This window comes from Myxocyprinus asiaticus, chromosome 3, assembly GCF_019703515.2.
Source record: "Myxocyprinus asiaticus isolate MX2 ecotype Aquarium Trade chromosome 3, UBuf_Myxa_2, whole genome shotgun sequence".
Taxonomy (NCBI): Eukaryota; Metazoa; Chordata; class Actinopteri; order Cypriniformes; family Catostomidae; genus Myxocyprinus; species Myxocyprinus asiaticus.
In genome coordinates, this window is record NC_059346.1 from 54619111 (window position 1) to 54635972 (window position 16862).

Here is a 16862-nt window from a genome sequence, read left to right on the forward strand (position 1 = left end):
AATTAAAGTTGAAAGCAGGGCATTTCAATAATCTAGGTGAGACGAAATAAAAGCATGAATAAGCTTCTCTATATCCCTAAAACTTAAAACCTGTCTCACCTTGGAAATGTTCCTTAACAGATAAAAAAAAAGACAGAACTAACTTCCTGACGTGATATTCAAAATGTACATTTGTGTCAAAATAGATGCCCAAATTTCTCACCACCTGCTGAATATTCGGGACCACCTGATTAAGTGCTGACTCAATCTGAATTTTTTAACCATGACCGATTATAACAACCTCTGTTTTATCAGAATTTAACCGCAGAAAATTACGTCATACATTTTTTTATATCTGCATATTTTTTATACACTCTTGAAGAACATTTAAACTGGACAGATCACTGGGATTCAACGACAAATATAACTGTGGGTCATCTGCATAGCAATGAAAATTAATGTTGAGTTTTCGAATCACAGAACCAAGAGCTAACATATATAGAGAAAACAAAATTGGCCCTAACAGGGATCCTTGTAGAACACCACAATATATTGTTGAAGAGGAGGACATCTCATCTCCAACAGACACTACAAATTTCCTATTTGTCAAATAGGAAACAAACCAGTCTATGATATAAAAAAAACATTTTATCGATACTTTTCAGTATTGAATGTATTATAAGTATATTTATAATCAGGATTTCTCTTGCTTCGTCCACCATCTTGGATTTATTTTTCCGCCGAGCTCATCACGGTGCATTCTGGGATCGCCTACCAGGGGAAGGGTACATACTGTACGGTGCTACTTTAAAATCGGACTAAAATGAGGTATCTTATGAGGCAACATAATTAAGATACCTACTTTTTGGAACAGCCTTCGTGTTGGGAGTGAACCTATGATGTCTTAAAATACTGCCTTCGGAGGAAGCTCACTAGGATTTGGAACAGACACTGTGTCTCTGTGGTGCTATGAGAACATAGTTTTTTTCTTTGAGCATCCCGAACATCCAATACTGCAACATTAGCTGCTTTTCCACCATTGGGCCAAATGGTTCTGAGCATGGTGAGGAGTGGTTCCAGTAGCATTCCCTATGATTATAAACCATTCTCGGCATGGATTTCTCAAGATAACTCATTTGTTTCTAGGTAGATGGCAAAGTATGCTATTGTGAGGTTATTAAAATAAAAAAAAAATAAAAAATATTGTATGTTTAGTGTATCTTCATGATTTTATGATGATGGTTTAACTAGTAGGTCTATTGTTCATAATTTTTCTGTATGCCTTTTTGTCAAGGAAGTAAATTACGCTAGCTAGCTCATTAAAACTCATGTAATACAGTTGAAGTCAGAAGTTTACATACACCTTAGCTAAATACATTTAAACTCAGATTTTCACAATTCCTGACATTTAATTGTAGAAAACATTCCCTGTCTTAGGTCAGTTAGAATCACTACTTTATTTTAAGAATGTGAAATGTCAGAATAACAGTAGAGAGAATTATTTATTTCAGCTTTTATTTCTTTCATCACATTCCCAGTGGGTCAGAAGTTTACATACAATTTGTTAGTATTTGGTAGCATTGCCTTTAAATTGTTTAACTTGGGTCAAACATTTTGGGTAGCCTTCCACAAGCTTCTCAAGTTGCTGGAATTTTGGCCCATTCCTCCATACAGAACTGGTGTAAATGAGTCAGGTTTGTAGGCCTCCTTGCTCGCACGTGCTTTTTCAGTTCTGCCCACAAATTTTCTATAGGATTGAGGTCAGGGCTTTGTGACGGCTACTCCAATACCTTGACTTTGTTGTCCTTAAGCCATTTTGCCACAACTTTGGAGGTATGCTTGGGGTCATTGTCCATTTGGAAGACCTATTTGCAACCGAGCTTTAACTTCCTGGCTGATGTCTTGAGATGTTACTTCAATATGTCCACATAATTTTCCTTCCTCGTGATGCCATCTATTTTGTGAAGTGCACCAGTCCCTCCTGCAGCAAAGCACCCCCACAACATGATGCTGCCACCCCCATGCTTCACGGTTGGGATGGTGTTCTTCGGCTTGCAAGTCTCACCCTTTTTCCTCCAAACATAATGATGGTCATAATAACTGTTATAATTTAACAGTTACATTTTTGTTTTATTAGACCAGAGGACATTTCTCCAAAAAGTAAGATCTTTGTCCCCAAATGCACTTAGTCTGGCTTTTTTATGGCAGTTTTGGAACAGTGGCTTCTTCCTTGCTGAGCAGCCTTTCAGGTTATGTCGATATAGTACTCGTTTTACTGTGGATATAGATACTTGTCTACCTGTTTCCTCCAGCATCTTCACAAGATCCTTTGCTGTTGTTCTGGGATTGATGCACTTTTCGCACCAAACTACGTTCATCTCTAGGAGACAGAATGCGTCTCCTTCCCGAGCAGTATGATGGCTGCGTGGTCCCATGGTGTTTATATTTGCATACTATTGTTTATACAGATGAATGTGGTGCCTTCAGGCGTTTGGAAATTGCTCCCAAGGATGAACCAGACTTGTGGAGTTCCACAATTGTTTTTCTGAGGTCTTGGCTGATTTGTTTTGATTTACCCATGATGTCAAGCAAAGAGGCACTGAGTTTGAAGGTAGGCCTTAAAATACATCCACAGGTATGCTCCACTTTGCTTAAAGGCATAGTTAACTTAGTGAATGTAAACTTCTGACCCACTGGAATTGTGATATAGTCAATTAAAAGTGAAACAATCTGTCTGTTAACAATTGTTGGAAAAATTACTCATGTCATGCACAAAGTAGATGTCCTAAACGACTTACCAAATCTATAGTTTGCTAATATGAAATCTGTGGAGTAGTTAAATGACTTAAACCTAAGTGTATGTAAACTTCTGAATTCATCATTATATTACTTGTATAATATTATGTTAATAAATGTCCTTTTTAGCTAGTCTGGGAACCTTTGCCTTTCTGTCTGTTTGTGTCCGGTGGCATACACAACCCCTTAGAACCTCTCACCTTTTTCTCTTTGCAACATGCAACGTGCAACGTGGAATATGCGATCATCCTCCATAGCTCATGCCTTCACCAACTGACGTATCTGTTACGTACAGTCAAGATCCACAGTGGAAAAATAAATCATAACCGTGCCAACTGGCCTGGGCTGCGTTTCTCAAAAGCATTGCAAGCTTAAGTTGATCATAGATACCATTGGCACTAATGGTTTCTATGATCTACTTAGGCTTATGATGCTTTTGGGAAACGCTGCCCTGGATCAGCACAGAATGGCACAGTTTCACAATGAGAACTGTTTGGCCCGATGGTGGAAAAGTGGCTATAGACTCAACCAATGGCATGATTTTGGGACGGGACTATTGTGGCCTTCAAATGGCATCTGAAATATCGTAATTCTGAGTTCCGAGCACATGAATCATTCAGGAATGAAACATTATGGGGGCTGTATTTTTTTTTAATTAATTATATTGTACAGCAATAATATGATTTTTAAATGGAGACTCATTTAATTTATTTAAACATTGTTGACATCGGCCGAAAAGGAAAGTAATTTTGAAGGTGGAGCAAGTTATTGTATTTTGATGAGAAACATGTTTTTTTTCTATGGAACAACATGCACCAATGACCTATTCACTGGAAGACCAGTAACTTGTACTGTATTAAGAAAGTAAATAGGGTCCTATTTGATTTCAAGTTGACTTTAACCTCAAATATAATATGAGGTTTATATGCATTTCACCCATCCGCAAGTAACAGCTGTTCATGAGATTTACCGCATGTATCGGCTTACATTCCACTTCCTGAGCTTTGCTTTATGTACTCATTAATAATTAGTGACAGTGACACTCAAACCTTTATCCTTTGTGATTTAGAGCATGCAATAATCTGGATAATAATGGATCCTAGTGCACATTTAGCCATAAGAATCAGCGACTACACCCTGTGGTGCTTGTTTACAGACTAGGTCTTCTCCGTTTTGACAGCATAATGTTGTTCTTTTATAGAGGAGACAGATTGCCCATTCCGTGGGCTCCATATGTGTAGTGTCTGTCATTCTTAAGTATGGTGAATCATCAATCGTTCATCAAGCATGGTGTCTTATGTCACTCACAGCTGTGCACTTACAGTGATTGTCTGTGGCTCTTAAAGGAATAGCTCACTGAAAAATGACATTTCTAAAACAACGTACTCACCCCTATGTCGCTGAAACGCTGTATGATTACATTTCTTACGAGGAACACATAATGAGATATTTTGAAGAATGTTCATGCTGCTCTTTTTCCACACAATGAAAGCATATGCGAGAGGTTGTCAAACTCCAAAATAGCTAAAAAAAAGTACTATATTCTGAGTCTTGTGAAGCCATATGATAGCTTTGACTAGTCTCATTCCTGCTTGCAAATATTCAAACTTGCATGGTCAAGATGTGTGTTCTCATATAGTTCGTTATTGATATTTATCATGATATACATTTCATACCATTAATGGGAGCGGAAATGCATTCCACATGTTTGTTAGACCTCAAGAATAAATTAAACATAACTTTTTACAAGAAAACTAAGACGGTAAGCTAGTACACTCAGTTTAGGATTTAATCCTACATAAGGTGTGTGACCTCTTTTTGATGAAATTTCGCCGATTTCATCATCTTCAACTGATGTTTGTCACCACAAAGAATTTGAGACGCTCCACACTTTAGCTCAGTATGTGGCGGTAATGCACCATAAGCTGGATTGCCAAATGACAATAAACATCACAAGAAGAAACACTTTCTTGCCTGTGACAGCATCATGGATCATGAAAAGATGTTTAACTAAATAGTACATAAATAAACCGCAATGTTGTTGATGTCGGAGTTGTTGTTGTGTTCAGTTGATAGCTGTATTCAGGGTTGGGGAGTACCGGAATACATGTAACAGGATTATGTATTTAAAATACAAAATATTAGTAACTGTATTCCACTACAGTTACAATTTAAATCATTGGTAATTAGAATACAGTTACATTCAAAAAGTATTTTGATTACTGAAGAGATTACTTTGCATTTTATTGTCATTTGTTTCATTTAATATTTAGTCCTTTCAGATGGAAAACATTTATACATATAAATGATGTGATCCAAAGTGCATTTGAACAGCGGTGAAACACTTTCTTATGATGTGTTACATTCATACGAGAAGAAGTTTGAAGTAAGTTTGGAGCAGAAGAAATACAAATAAAACTTGTGTAAATTGTCAGCTTTACGCTACGCTAAAATGCTATTTCTAGCCATTTTACATGCACGTTACCAGGCATGATCTTATATTTTTAACAAGAAAATTCACGTTGGATCATAATTTCTTTTTTCTAGTAAGACCTTTGATATTAGGGCAAAAATCATATTCTTGATAATAATTTTTGTATTGTTTTTCTGTAAAAACATCTAAAAATCCTTAAAACAAGATCAGTTTGATTTATCTTGTTTTAGAAACAACACTGCATAAGATATTTAGGTTTTTCAGAGAATGTATTTTAACATATGTATTTTGTCTTACTGTACTGGCAGAGTTTTTATAGTCAAAACAAGTGAAAAAATCTACCAGTGCAGAAGAAGTAATCCAAAGTATTTAGAATACATTACTGACCTTGAATAATCTAACAGAATACGTTACAAATTGCATTTTACAGCATGTATTCTGTAATCTGTAGTGGAATATTTTTCAAAAGTAACCCTCCCAACCCTGGCTGTATTGCATTGTCACTGTGGTCTTGTTCAGTACACAATGATATCATATTAGCCGGATAGCTAGCTAGCTAGCGGCTACCGAGTCTCATTACTGGTTTCCATGACAGCAGGATTATGTAACCGCTAGCCTGCTGATACTTCCTAAAAGGCTGATTTCATGACTGTGATTCAGTTAGCTAATTGTGTGTATAACTTTGCCGAGCTGCTTGCATCTTTAGCTACACATACCTGATCCGATCATCTAGATGTAGAACATAGGTTAAATATAAAAAATGACTCAAAAGTTTATCATCGATATCGAAAATGTCTTTTTTCCAATAAATATCGATATTGTTTCATCAATCAGCCCTAGGTAGAGGGGAAGATTTTCAGCAATTTCAAATGTAAATTTCAGTCTGTTGGTCTGTTTCCCCCCCAAAATTTAGCTTTTTTGCTCTTTTTGGAGCTTTACAGCTCCAGTCCGTATTCACTTTCATTGTATGGAAAAGAGCAGCAAGATCATCCTGCAAAATAGTTCTTTGTTATCGCACATATGAAAGAGAGTCTTATGGATTTTGAACAACATCAAGGTGAGTAAATGATGACATAACTTAAATTTTTGGTGAACCATTCATTTAAACAATCATTTCCTCCACAGCTCTGAAGATACACGTGTCTTCAGCCACCAAAGAGGTGCTGGATGAATTTGGTTACTTCGAACTACAGCTGCGAGGAGACGTGGAAATGAAGGTATGGAGTTCCAATTATGCATGCTTTGAGAAATGATTAACCATATATATAATGAGAATTTTTCTCATAAATAATTTATAATATACTGCATATATAAACACATTATTCTGCCCCTTTAAAAAAAAAAATCATGTAGGAATTTGTCAAAATACTTAGTTCGGAACCAATCCTTAAGGATCCTGGGGGCCTGGACAGCTCAGCGAATATTGACGCTGACTACCACCCCTGGAGTCGCAAGTTTGAATCCAGGGTGTGCTGAGTGACTCCAGCCAGGTCTCCTAAGCAACCAAATTGGCCCGGTTGCTAGGGTGGGTAGAGTCAAATGGGGTAACCTCCTTGTGGTCACTATAATGTGGTTCTTGCTCTCGGTAGGGCACGTGGTGAGTTGTGCGTGGATGCCACGGAGAATAGCGTGGGCCTCCACACGTGCTAACGCGCTCAACAAGCCAAGTGATAAGATGCGCAAATTGACGGTCTCCGCCGTGGAGGCAACTGAGATTCGTCCTCCGCCACCACGAGAACTTAAGAGCGCATTGGGAATTGGGCATTCCAAATTGGGGAGAAAATGGGAGAAAAAAAAAAAAAAAAGGATCCTAATGGGAATTTTACATTTAGTCATTTAGCAGATGCTTTTATCCAAAAATAACTTACAAAGGAGGAATATAGGAATCTATTTTAGATTCCAAAATAAGACAAAACAAATAAAAACAAATAAAACATTTGGAGAAATCAAATTTTTTTCAACAAATCTTTCAGGATTTACTGTAAACTTCCTATAGCCCACATACCCCAACCCCATGATTTCTCAAATAACTCTCCAATAGCAAGACATTATTCCAGAAAATACAAGTAGACTTCTGATAAAGATTACACAATGTCCAATGAGGTTTAAAAAATGAATGACTCAAAAAACCCTGTAGGAATTTCAGTTTTTCCAGTAGAATCTTATTTGATTTTAAACAATTGTAATTTGACCTATTAAGATGCTTTAGGATTGGTTACAAATTAGGATTTTTTGGACTGTGGGCAATGTTTTGAGTATAGAAATGCAGAATATTTATTATAATTATATAGATATGATTTCTTCTTTTCCCACATGTCAATTTCTGAGGAACTGTAACCTCTTGTAAAAAATAATTATTAAATGCTGTGAAATCTTTTTTGTAAAACTTTAAATGATGTTTCTTTGTGTTAATGTTGGCCTGTTGCACTCATCTTAGTCTTACAATGATGAAGGTGGTCATCGGTGTAGGGATAGCTGATTGACCATAGATGGACCATTTCCACCATCCTGTTAAACACACAACGCACATGCCACAGTGCCAGAGCCCTCCTACCAAGAAGAGCCTACAAGCTTAGCATAAAACAGCATAATGCGGTGGTCCCATAGACAGTCTATGGGCGGAACTGTCTTAACACGCTAGTTGACTGTTACACTCTCAACTATGATAGAGCTGTGGAGGTTGTTATCTCAGTAAATAAAAGAATCTCTGATAGCGCTTCCCTGTCAGTGATAAAAAGACTGAGAGAGAAGCTCTTAACATTTGATGTACAAAACAAGCCCAGATGGGACTTGTGATAGAAATCAAGTATTTTCAGCCTTTGTAAGGCACGTTTTAATTACCACAGAAGCATACAAAATCCTAACTATCACCGAAATGCAGAATGAGACATTTTTGTTTGCAAGCGATGTTCATGGTGAATTCAAAGCGCGCACAACACTGCCATTGCCGCTTTGACACGAATCATGAACCCTGCTTCACAATTGCGGTAATTAAGTGGACAGCCATAGTCTAACGGCAAATTAATATTGTAGAGGATGAGAGTTTAAGGGATTTCATTCCCATTGCGAATATGAAACCTACGTGGGGACTAGTGCTTTCAATTAGTCAAACTCACACTTAGACTTTAGGAAACATTTTACGTTACTTGAATTTGTGATATTTTAGTGCATTGTTTGGAAAATGTTAATAAAGCACTGTATTGCTACATATTGTTTTGTTTTCTTTCCTAAGATGGAAATACATTTATTTTGACAAGAAAATAAGTATATATAGTGTCAAATTTCAGCACTTTTAAAATCCACGTTTAATCGCGATTAACTACAAAAACATATGCGATTAATCGTGATTACAAATTTTAATCGACTGATAGCACTGTTTATTATATTTCAATACAAATCTCCAAAAATGGCATTTCAGACATTGATCATTATAAATATCATCACATTTTTCTGGAAATACCCTAATGTTAGCTGGATTATGAGAAATTCATACTGAAATACGAAATGAATTTACAGCATTAAGTCAATTCAAATTCAAGAACTTGAAAGGCATTCTCAATTCTATTCCAAATGATGCGTAACCCTGAAGAGTAGTGTAAAAGAATGCTATTCCGAAAGTAGCCTCTCTTTCACTGTGCTTTCTTATAGCGCATATTGGCCATTGTTGATGAGGTCCTGCAGCAGGCTTGCTGAGTGCTCATTGATGTGTGGTATTGATCTGTGCTGTTCTTTTTCAGGGTAAAGGCAAAATGAGAACGTATTGGCTTCAGGGAGAGAAGACAGATGTCTATGTTATCTGAGAGCACTGCTGATGACAGGAAGTTACCACGCTGAGAGCCACTGCTTCATATATTTGTTCTGTGTCCGAATGGGTGTTTCCCGCTCGTGCATAGAACAGCACACTATATTACCTTTTGAGGGAGGTCAATTCAGGTATATTTCATACCTGCTTAAACTGCAAAATTTTTATAGTTTTTTTATAATGACGTTTTCTTGTGCTGAGAGTTACAGTAAGTACGTCTTTCCAGGTGAAATTCGTATTTTTTGTGCTTTCTATATTTAGATTTGTGTTTTGGAAATTTGGTGATGTGTACTTGATTTTTCCGTAGAGCACTCAAGGAAAGCATATAGGGTGTATTGAAGGTGGGACTGAGGGCACAGAGTGAAGTTTTATCATAATGTAATATTTGTATATATGTATATCCAAGACATTGTAAGATATTTTGTTCAATAAACTGAATTAAAACTATGTTTAAAAGTGTCACTATTAATAATAGACTTGTAAATATGGTCTTGACAGCTCTGAGGAGTTCTAATACTAATGAATCCTTCCGCAAGTGCTCTTTTTCGCTGAATAAACATTCCCTAAGGGCTTATTAGCACAAGAGAAATGTTAATTTCACACACTCTTGAATATCACTTCCACAGAGCTTCTTTCTAACTCATTGTATTTCATCTCATATTTCCAAATATTATAATTATAAAATCACTTTTCCATACTTCCAAATTGAAGCTTATGATATTCTACCCCTTTAAAAGCATACACTCTGTCTGATCTATAAAGAACAGCCCTCATCATTACTACTAACTCAACATTTTGCTGCTAAATAGGAATGACATCATAGTCTGATCATTAAGAACGCATTTGGCATCTGTGCCTTTCATGCATCTGTATATGTGCGTGTGTGTGTGCACATGTTCACTGCACTACATGATTTTTAATTACTGCCCACTCTCAGCTTTGTGACTGTGAATGCAGTTGCAAGAGGTCATCCTGCAAAGCTTTGCACTCATGCATTCCATATCAAAAACACTTAGCCATATCTTTATGAAATATACTCACAGATTTCCATTTACAGTATAATTATGGCTCATTACAGAAAAGCAGCAGCAAGTGGTTGATAACCACTGTAAAACTTGAAATTACCTTTCTAGTTGTTTACAGATGACTACTGGTTTCAAATTAGGACTTTGGGAAGCTTGTCTGATTAATTGGGAGGTCAAAAACATGATTTTGTTTCCCGAAAACTGATTTGTGGTTAGACCGAAAATACAATAGAATGATACACACATGATAGAATAGGTTTTTTTTTAAACATTTTAATGTTGTTTTTTTTCTTCATGATGTAAATTAGTTTCAGAATTTAACCAGATCTCAGACTATTTAGTTCCTTAGAGATATTCTTGTGCCTTTCAAAACCTGTATGACTTTCTTTCTTCTTTGGAACACAAAAGCAGTTATCTAGCAGAATGTCCTAGCTGCTCTTTTCCATATGATGGAAGTGAATGGTGACCACGGCTTTCGAGAATTTGTTTTCAAGGCAACATTCTCACTGAATAATGACTTCAGTCTCTTCCACACAGAAAGCTATCATATGACTTCAGAAGACTAAGAATTTAGCACACAAGTCTTAATGACTACTTTTATTTATTTATTTATTTTGTCCTTTTGGAGCTTGACAGTGCCTGGTAGCCATCCACTTTCATTTTATGGAAGAGAGTAGTGTGAACATTTGTCAAAATGTTTCCATTTGTGTTCCGCAGAAGAAAGTCATCTGCTTTGGAACAATATGAGGATGAGTAAATGGTGACTTGAGTGAACTATCCCTTTGGGTCAGCAAATAAGCAAAATATGACAATATATTCTCAGATTTCAATTTACAATTATGGCTCTTTACAAAAAGCAGTAGCAAGTGGTTGATAACTTCCCTATAAAACTCTAAATTACCTTTCTAGCAGATTACAAATGAGTGTTGCCTTCAAATTAGTACAATAGGAGCCCTGTCTAATTAATTAAATAGAAAAAATAATGCTTTTGTTTAGATACTAAATTGTGGCTAGACAGTGGAAAAAGTATTTGAACCCTTTGGAATTACCTGCATTTATGTACACATTTTTCTTAAAATCTGGTTTGATTTTAATCTAAGTTACAATAATGAACAAACACAATCTGTTTTTAACTAATAACACAAATTATTGTATTTTTCTTGTAAATATTGATTACATCATTCAAATATTCACAGTGTAGGTTGAAAAACGTATGTGAACCCTTAGGCTAATGACGTCAATAAAGGCTAATTAAAGTCAGGAGATGGCAAACCTAGCATCCAATTAATGAAACGAGATTGGAGGTGTGGGTTAGAGTTACTTTTACTATAAAAAGCACTCAAACATTTTGAGTTTGCTATTCACTAGAAGCATCTGCTGATGTGGACCATGTCTTGCAAAAAAGAGATCTCAGAAGACCTACGATCAAGAATTGTTGCTTTGCATAAAGCTGAAAAGGGTTACAAAGTTATCTTGAAGGGCTTGAATATTCATCTGTCCACAGTTAGACAAACTGTCTATAAATGGAGACGATTTAGTACTGTGGCTACTCTCCCTAGAAGTGGCCGTCCAGCCAAGATGACTCAAAGGGAACACCACAGAATGCTCAGTGAGGAAAAAAAAAAAGATCCCTAGAGTGTCAGCTAAAGACTTGAAAGAATCATTGGAACTGGTTAACATCTCTGTTCATGAGTCTACTATACGGAAAACATTAAACAGGCATGGTGTCCATGGCAGGACACCATGAAGGACAGCGACACTATACATCAAAGTAATCCACTACAGAATGAAAATCCACCTTTTGGAGTGGCCCAGTCAGAGCCCAGACATTAACCCATTAGAGATGCTGTGAAATTACCTCAAGAGAGCCGTTTACACCAGACATCCTAAGAATATGGCTGAGCTGAAACAGTTCTTTAATGAAGAATGGTCCAAAATTCATTCTGAATGTTGTGCAGGTCTAATCTGCAGCTATCGGAAACACTTGGTTGAGGTTATTGCTGCCCAAGGAGGATTGACCAGTTATTAAATCCAAGGGTTCACTTACATTTTCCACAGTACTGTTAATGTTCAATGGGATGTGTTCAATAAAGACATGAAAGATTATAATTGTTTGTGTATTGTTAGCTCAAGAACATTGTGTTTGTCTATACTTGTGACTTTGATGAAAATGAGATCACAAATTATGACCAATTAATGCAGAAAACCAGCTAATTCCAAAGGGTTCACATACTTTGTCTTGCCACTTAATGTCTTAAATCTATTTAAAGGGGTTACAGGTTGACTTTTCAATGTTTCTTTTCTTGAAACGACAGGATTCAATTTGTTTCGGTATCAAACCAATAATAAAAAAAAATGTTGTCTAGTTCCTCTGAGATAACACATTTTGTGAAAACAAAACAAAGAAGGAAACTCTGATATAATGAAGTCTAAAATTACTTGTTGCCATAGTTATCCCATGTTAATCCCAGCTGAAGGATGAAAAGAGGAGCATGGTAGCTTCACTGACTGACAGCAAATCTGTGTGAAAGTAAGCCACCCTAATCCAAAGAAACCCAGAGCATTATTTGATTCGGAATCAAATGCTTCAAGCTCTCCTCTCTGACGGTGATAAAGGGCAGATGATGGTGACTGGAGCCAAACAATGCACCATTTTGTAATTTGGCTAAGGAAAACAGTCAATTTGTTCTATTAGAGGACAATCAATTATCCACTTTTCTTTTGTTGAAAACCTTTTTTAAAATGCAATTAGGAGGCACAGTTGTAGTGTTATTTTTGAAAGTCAGTTTTTGTATAGACACATACTGTACCTTAAAGTCTTGTCTACAAAACGCTTTTCAACATTTCTACTCTTTGCCCAGGAAAACAGTTACAGTTCATTGCTATTTGGGGCATGCTTTCACACTATATGTGGTAAGTTATACACTATAGAGCCAGCCATTAAATTGCCTTTTATATTCCTTTGAGCTAAATTTAAACAGTTAAACAATTATAAAACACAAAATGATTCATGAAACAGACAAATGGAAAAGGTAACAGAACGAGATCACACCATTGTTTCAATAAATCTGCCTACACCTGACATTTATGACAAAGTCCTGAGAAAACACAATTTAATCTTCACTCTTGCCTGAATGTATGCGAGTGTGGGTTTTATTGTTTAAATACATCTCAAAAATATTACTTTTAGGGCTGGGAAAAAATATAGATTTTCCAATGCATCGCGATCTTCGTTTGAACAATCTCGATTCTTAAATCCCATGATCGATCTTTCACTCTATGTGGCAACCCTCTATAATGCAAGTAAATCACTCACATGTGCAACCAAATCTCATGCTGTGCGACTAAAAATGTCTGTGATTAGCCACTGGCAGGTACATTTTCAGAATTCACTCACCAGTTTTATAGTGGAGAAGACGTTATTAGCCCAGAGGTCCTTTCACTGCGTGTTGAGAGTAAAAGTTTGGTTTGACTCATTCTGTAGGTCCAAAGACGAGATCCACAGATTCATACGTCATTGAATTATGTCTCATTTAATACCCTTTCTGTTTTTTAAAGTCAGTTTTTGATAATAAAAAAAAAAAGAAAGAAAAAAAAAAAGAAACATATAATTCTAATCACACATGGATGCACTAAAGAAACCATGCACATCCTCTAGTTATATGCGCACACTGGCTGATGCCGGTAACGATTAAGCACATGTTCTACATATCAATGTAAAGTGCAAATTATGCAAGTAAACAATAAAAATGTAACAAATATATAAATACTGTATATGCAATTTCAAGGCATTAATTGATGAAATTAAGACTGAATTTGAACATTTTTCATAAGCTTTTTGATGAAAAACTAATGATAAAATATAATAAATATGATAAAATGAATATTTTTGAATTGTACCTTGAAAGGTTCCTTTATAATCAAGAGCATTAGATGAGAATTTATTTTTCATGTAAGCAAAATGGACATGTATGTATGGAATGGAAATGGAATGTAGCCATATGAATCTATATCAAATCGAAACGAAATGCTTTTTGGAACTAGATTCATTTATGGTTATGACCTATTCATCCCGTTGCAGCATCTTCGTGTATAAATCTATGATGCCAACACTGAAATAATGCCAGTCAAATGTGGTCTATATAATAGTCTCACTCTACAAAATGTGTAGTTACTGCATTTTGCTTTTGCGGGTTAGTATACAATTAATTGGTCACTATGCAAAATTATTTGAACACAGAACACCACAAATGACCAATCACAATCAAGCATTCCAGAGAGCAATGTAATGGATATAAGAATATCCTTCTTTCAATTAATTGTGCATTAATTGCATGTTTATTTGGTGGTTATAAACTCCTAAACAAACTAAATGATGACATTTTAATGAAGACACTAAAATTCGTCACAACTGGGCATAATTTCCTTAGGGTATGGCATGGTGTCATCAAGTTGATCCAGTTGTTCACTGATTGGTGTGCTAAAGGTGGCATTTCTTTTAAATGGGCTATCCTTGGTTTTAACTGCTGTCACACCCTGTGAAAATAAAACATAATTTTTAAAACCGCAACAACATTTCAAGAAATAAACTTATTGTGCCACATTCATGCAACACAAGTAGAAAACACTTTGTAAATTGTACAAAGAATCGAAAAACCATTCTAGAGTAACTTGTTCTATTCACATCAATGGGTCAATTTACGTTTGGATTAAACTATGAATGGTTTACACTTAAATTAGTTCTACTGGTGTTTTGAGGATAAGACTGTAGAGTACTAGACATGTTGACGTGAATCTTCAGATAGTTATAATTCCAGAATATACTGGCCTGTTCTGTCATGTGATCATGCTCCTAAAAAAACAACAAAAAAACCCAATAAACTCCCAACAACATAGAGGGACACTCATGCACGCAACAATATGCACACAACTGCAAATATACATGGTCAATGTAAAAATTATTTAAATTTTTCTGTCACTTCATATGTTCATACTTCCAATTGAAATGCTTTGCACATAAGACTGTCAAGTGTTACTCTCTAAAGGTAACTGTGAATAGAAACAGACCATACTGAATGGTGCATAGACAGATTTGAAGCCCTCCACCTTGTAGTCTGCTTTGGTCACTGAGCACAACTCAGGGGCTGGAGGTGCTGGATTCAGCTCTGCATGTATCTGATCACTGTAATACAGATCAAAATATGATGAAAATGCTGTCTGGCTAATTTGTAATGATCGAGGAGGTGTAGAAAGTTATCCGTAAGCATTCCCATTTATCTCAATGGCAGTTGCTTGGGTGTCACATCATGCAGCCCCAAAGAATGGGATCTGCATACTGTCAGATGTGCTTTTGAGTCAATTACATGAGCTGTAAATTCAACCTGGGCTCATAGAATCACGTTTTTTTTTTTTTACCTAAATTTTTTCAAAATAATGTTAAAGTGACTATCGCGGCACTAGAGACATATCGCGGCACTAGAGGTGCTGCAACAACAATGACTTTTATTCACTTTAAACAATGTTATCTTTTGACATATAAACACTTTTACTATAGTGCATGACTTTGTAAGGCAATACATTTTAATTAATGCTGTCTGTTGATTAAGACTTAATCATGATTAATCGCGATTAATCTCAGATTTTGAAAGTGCTGAAATTTGGCACTATATATACTCATTTTCCTGTCATGATGCACTTATTTCCATCTTGTAACAATGTAACAATATAATGCTTCATTAACATTTTCCTAACAAAGCCTTCCACAGTATAAAGATAGAAATGCACTAAAATAGCACCAATTCAAGTAACATTAAACATTTCTAAAGTCTAATTGGGAGTTTGACTAATTGAAATAACTAGTCCCCACATAGGTTGCATTTTCACTGCAATGGGCATTATATCTCTTAAACTTTCACTCTCCACAATATTAATCTACTGTGGCTATCCGCTTTGCTACAGCAATTGTGAAGCAGTACTCATGATTTGTGCCATTCTGAACTCCACATGAAAAGTGCTTGCAAACAAAAACATCTCATTCTGCATTTTGGTGATAGTTAAGATTTGACGTACTTCTGTGGTAATTAAAAGGCTAAAAATTCTTGATTTCTATCACAAGTCCCATCTGGGCTTGTTTTGTACATCAAATAGCATTTAACTTGCTTTAATCCGGAACTGTCGTGATATGTGTAATGAACCATGTAATATAATTTTGCAAATCATGAGATCACAATGCGTAAATTCCATGTGACTGATCATTCTATCCACAGTTTTCCTGAACAATCACTGGGCACCACCATGATGATTCTAATTGCCTGTTTTCTGTTTCTGGTGTCAAGACGTAGAGGTGCAAAAGCCATATATGCAATGTATGCCACATATAGGGGCATCTTGTAAAGGGGGGCGCCGACGGTTCACTAAAGGGGGAGCAATCAGACACTGCTGTACGCTAATAAGGAGATGGCACTTACAAGGATCGCGAAAGTTAGTGTCGCATACATACGCGAAAATAGGTAGTTGCCCCTATCGAGATGCAATGTAAAACTAACCAAAATGTGCGATCCACGGAGAACAACAACCATTTAATTGTTAGTGGGAGTAAAAATGAATTTCACGCTCAACTTGAACAGTTGTTGGCTGTCATAACAACCTCAGACCATCGCTTCATGTCATCTACATACTCAGGTGAAGCAGTGCAAAAAAAAAAAAAAACGGTCATCTCGACTTGAAGTATCAGCAATATAGAGTCAAAAAAAAATAATAAAATTGACAGTTTCTACAAATGTAATACTTTACCCGCTAAGAATAAACGCTGATGTGGTTGAAAACA

General features: G+C 36.0%; 1 protein-coding gene across 1 annotated transcript in view; it reads left to right on the plus strand.

The window, feature by feature from the left end:
• The window catches only part of LOC127424226 (atrial natriuretic peptide receptor 2-like), a 120120-nt gene extending 110656 nt beyond the window's left edge, over positions 1 to 9464 (plus strand). The window contains exons 21-22 of the mRNA XM_051669218.1: positions 6335 to 6426; positions 8947 to 9464. Coding sequence (XP_051525178.1) covers positions 6335 to 6426; positions 8947 to 9009 — 155 coding nt within the window. The 3' untranslated portion in view covers positions 9010 to 9464. The remainder of the gene's footprint in view (positions 1 to 6334; positions 6427 to 8946) is intronic.
• The last annotated feature ends 7398 nt before the right edge of the window (positions 9465 to 16862 follow it).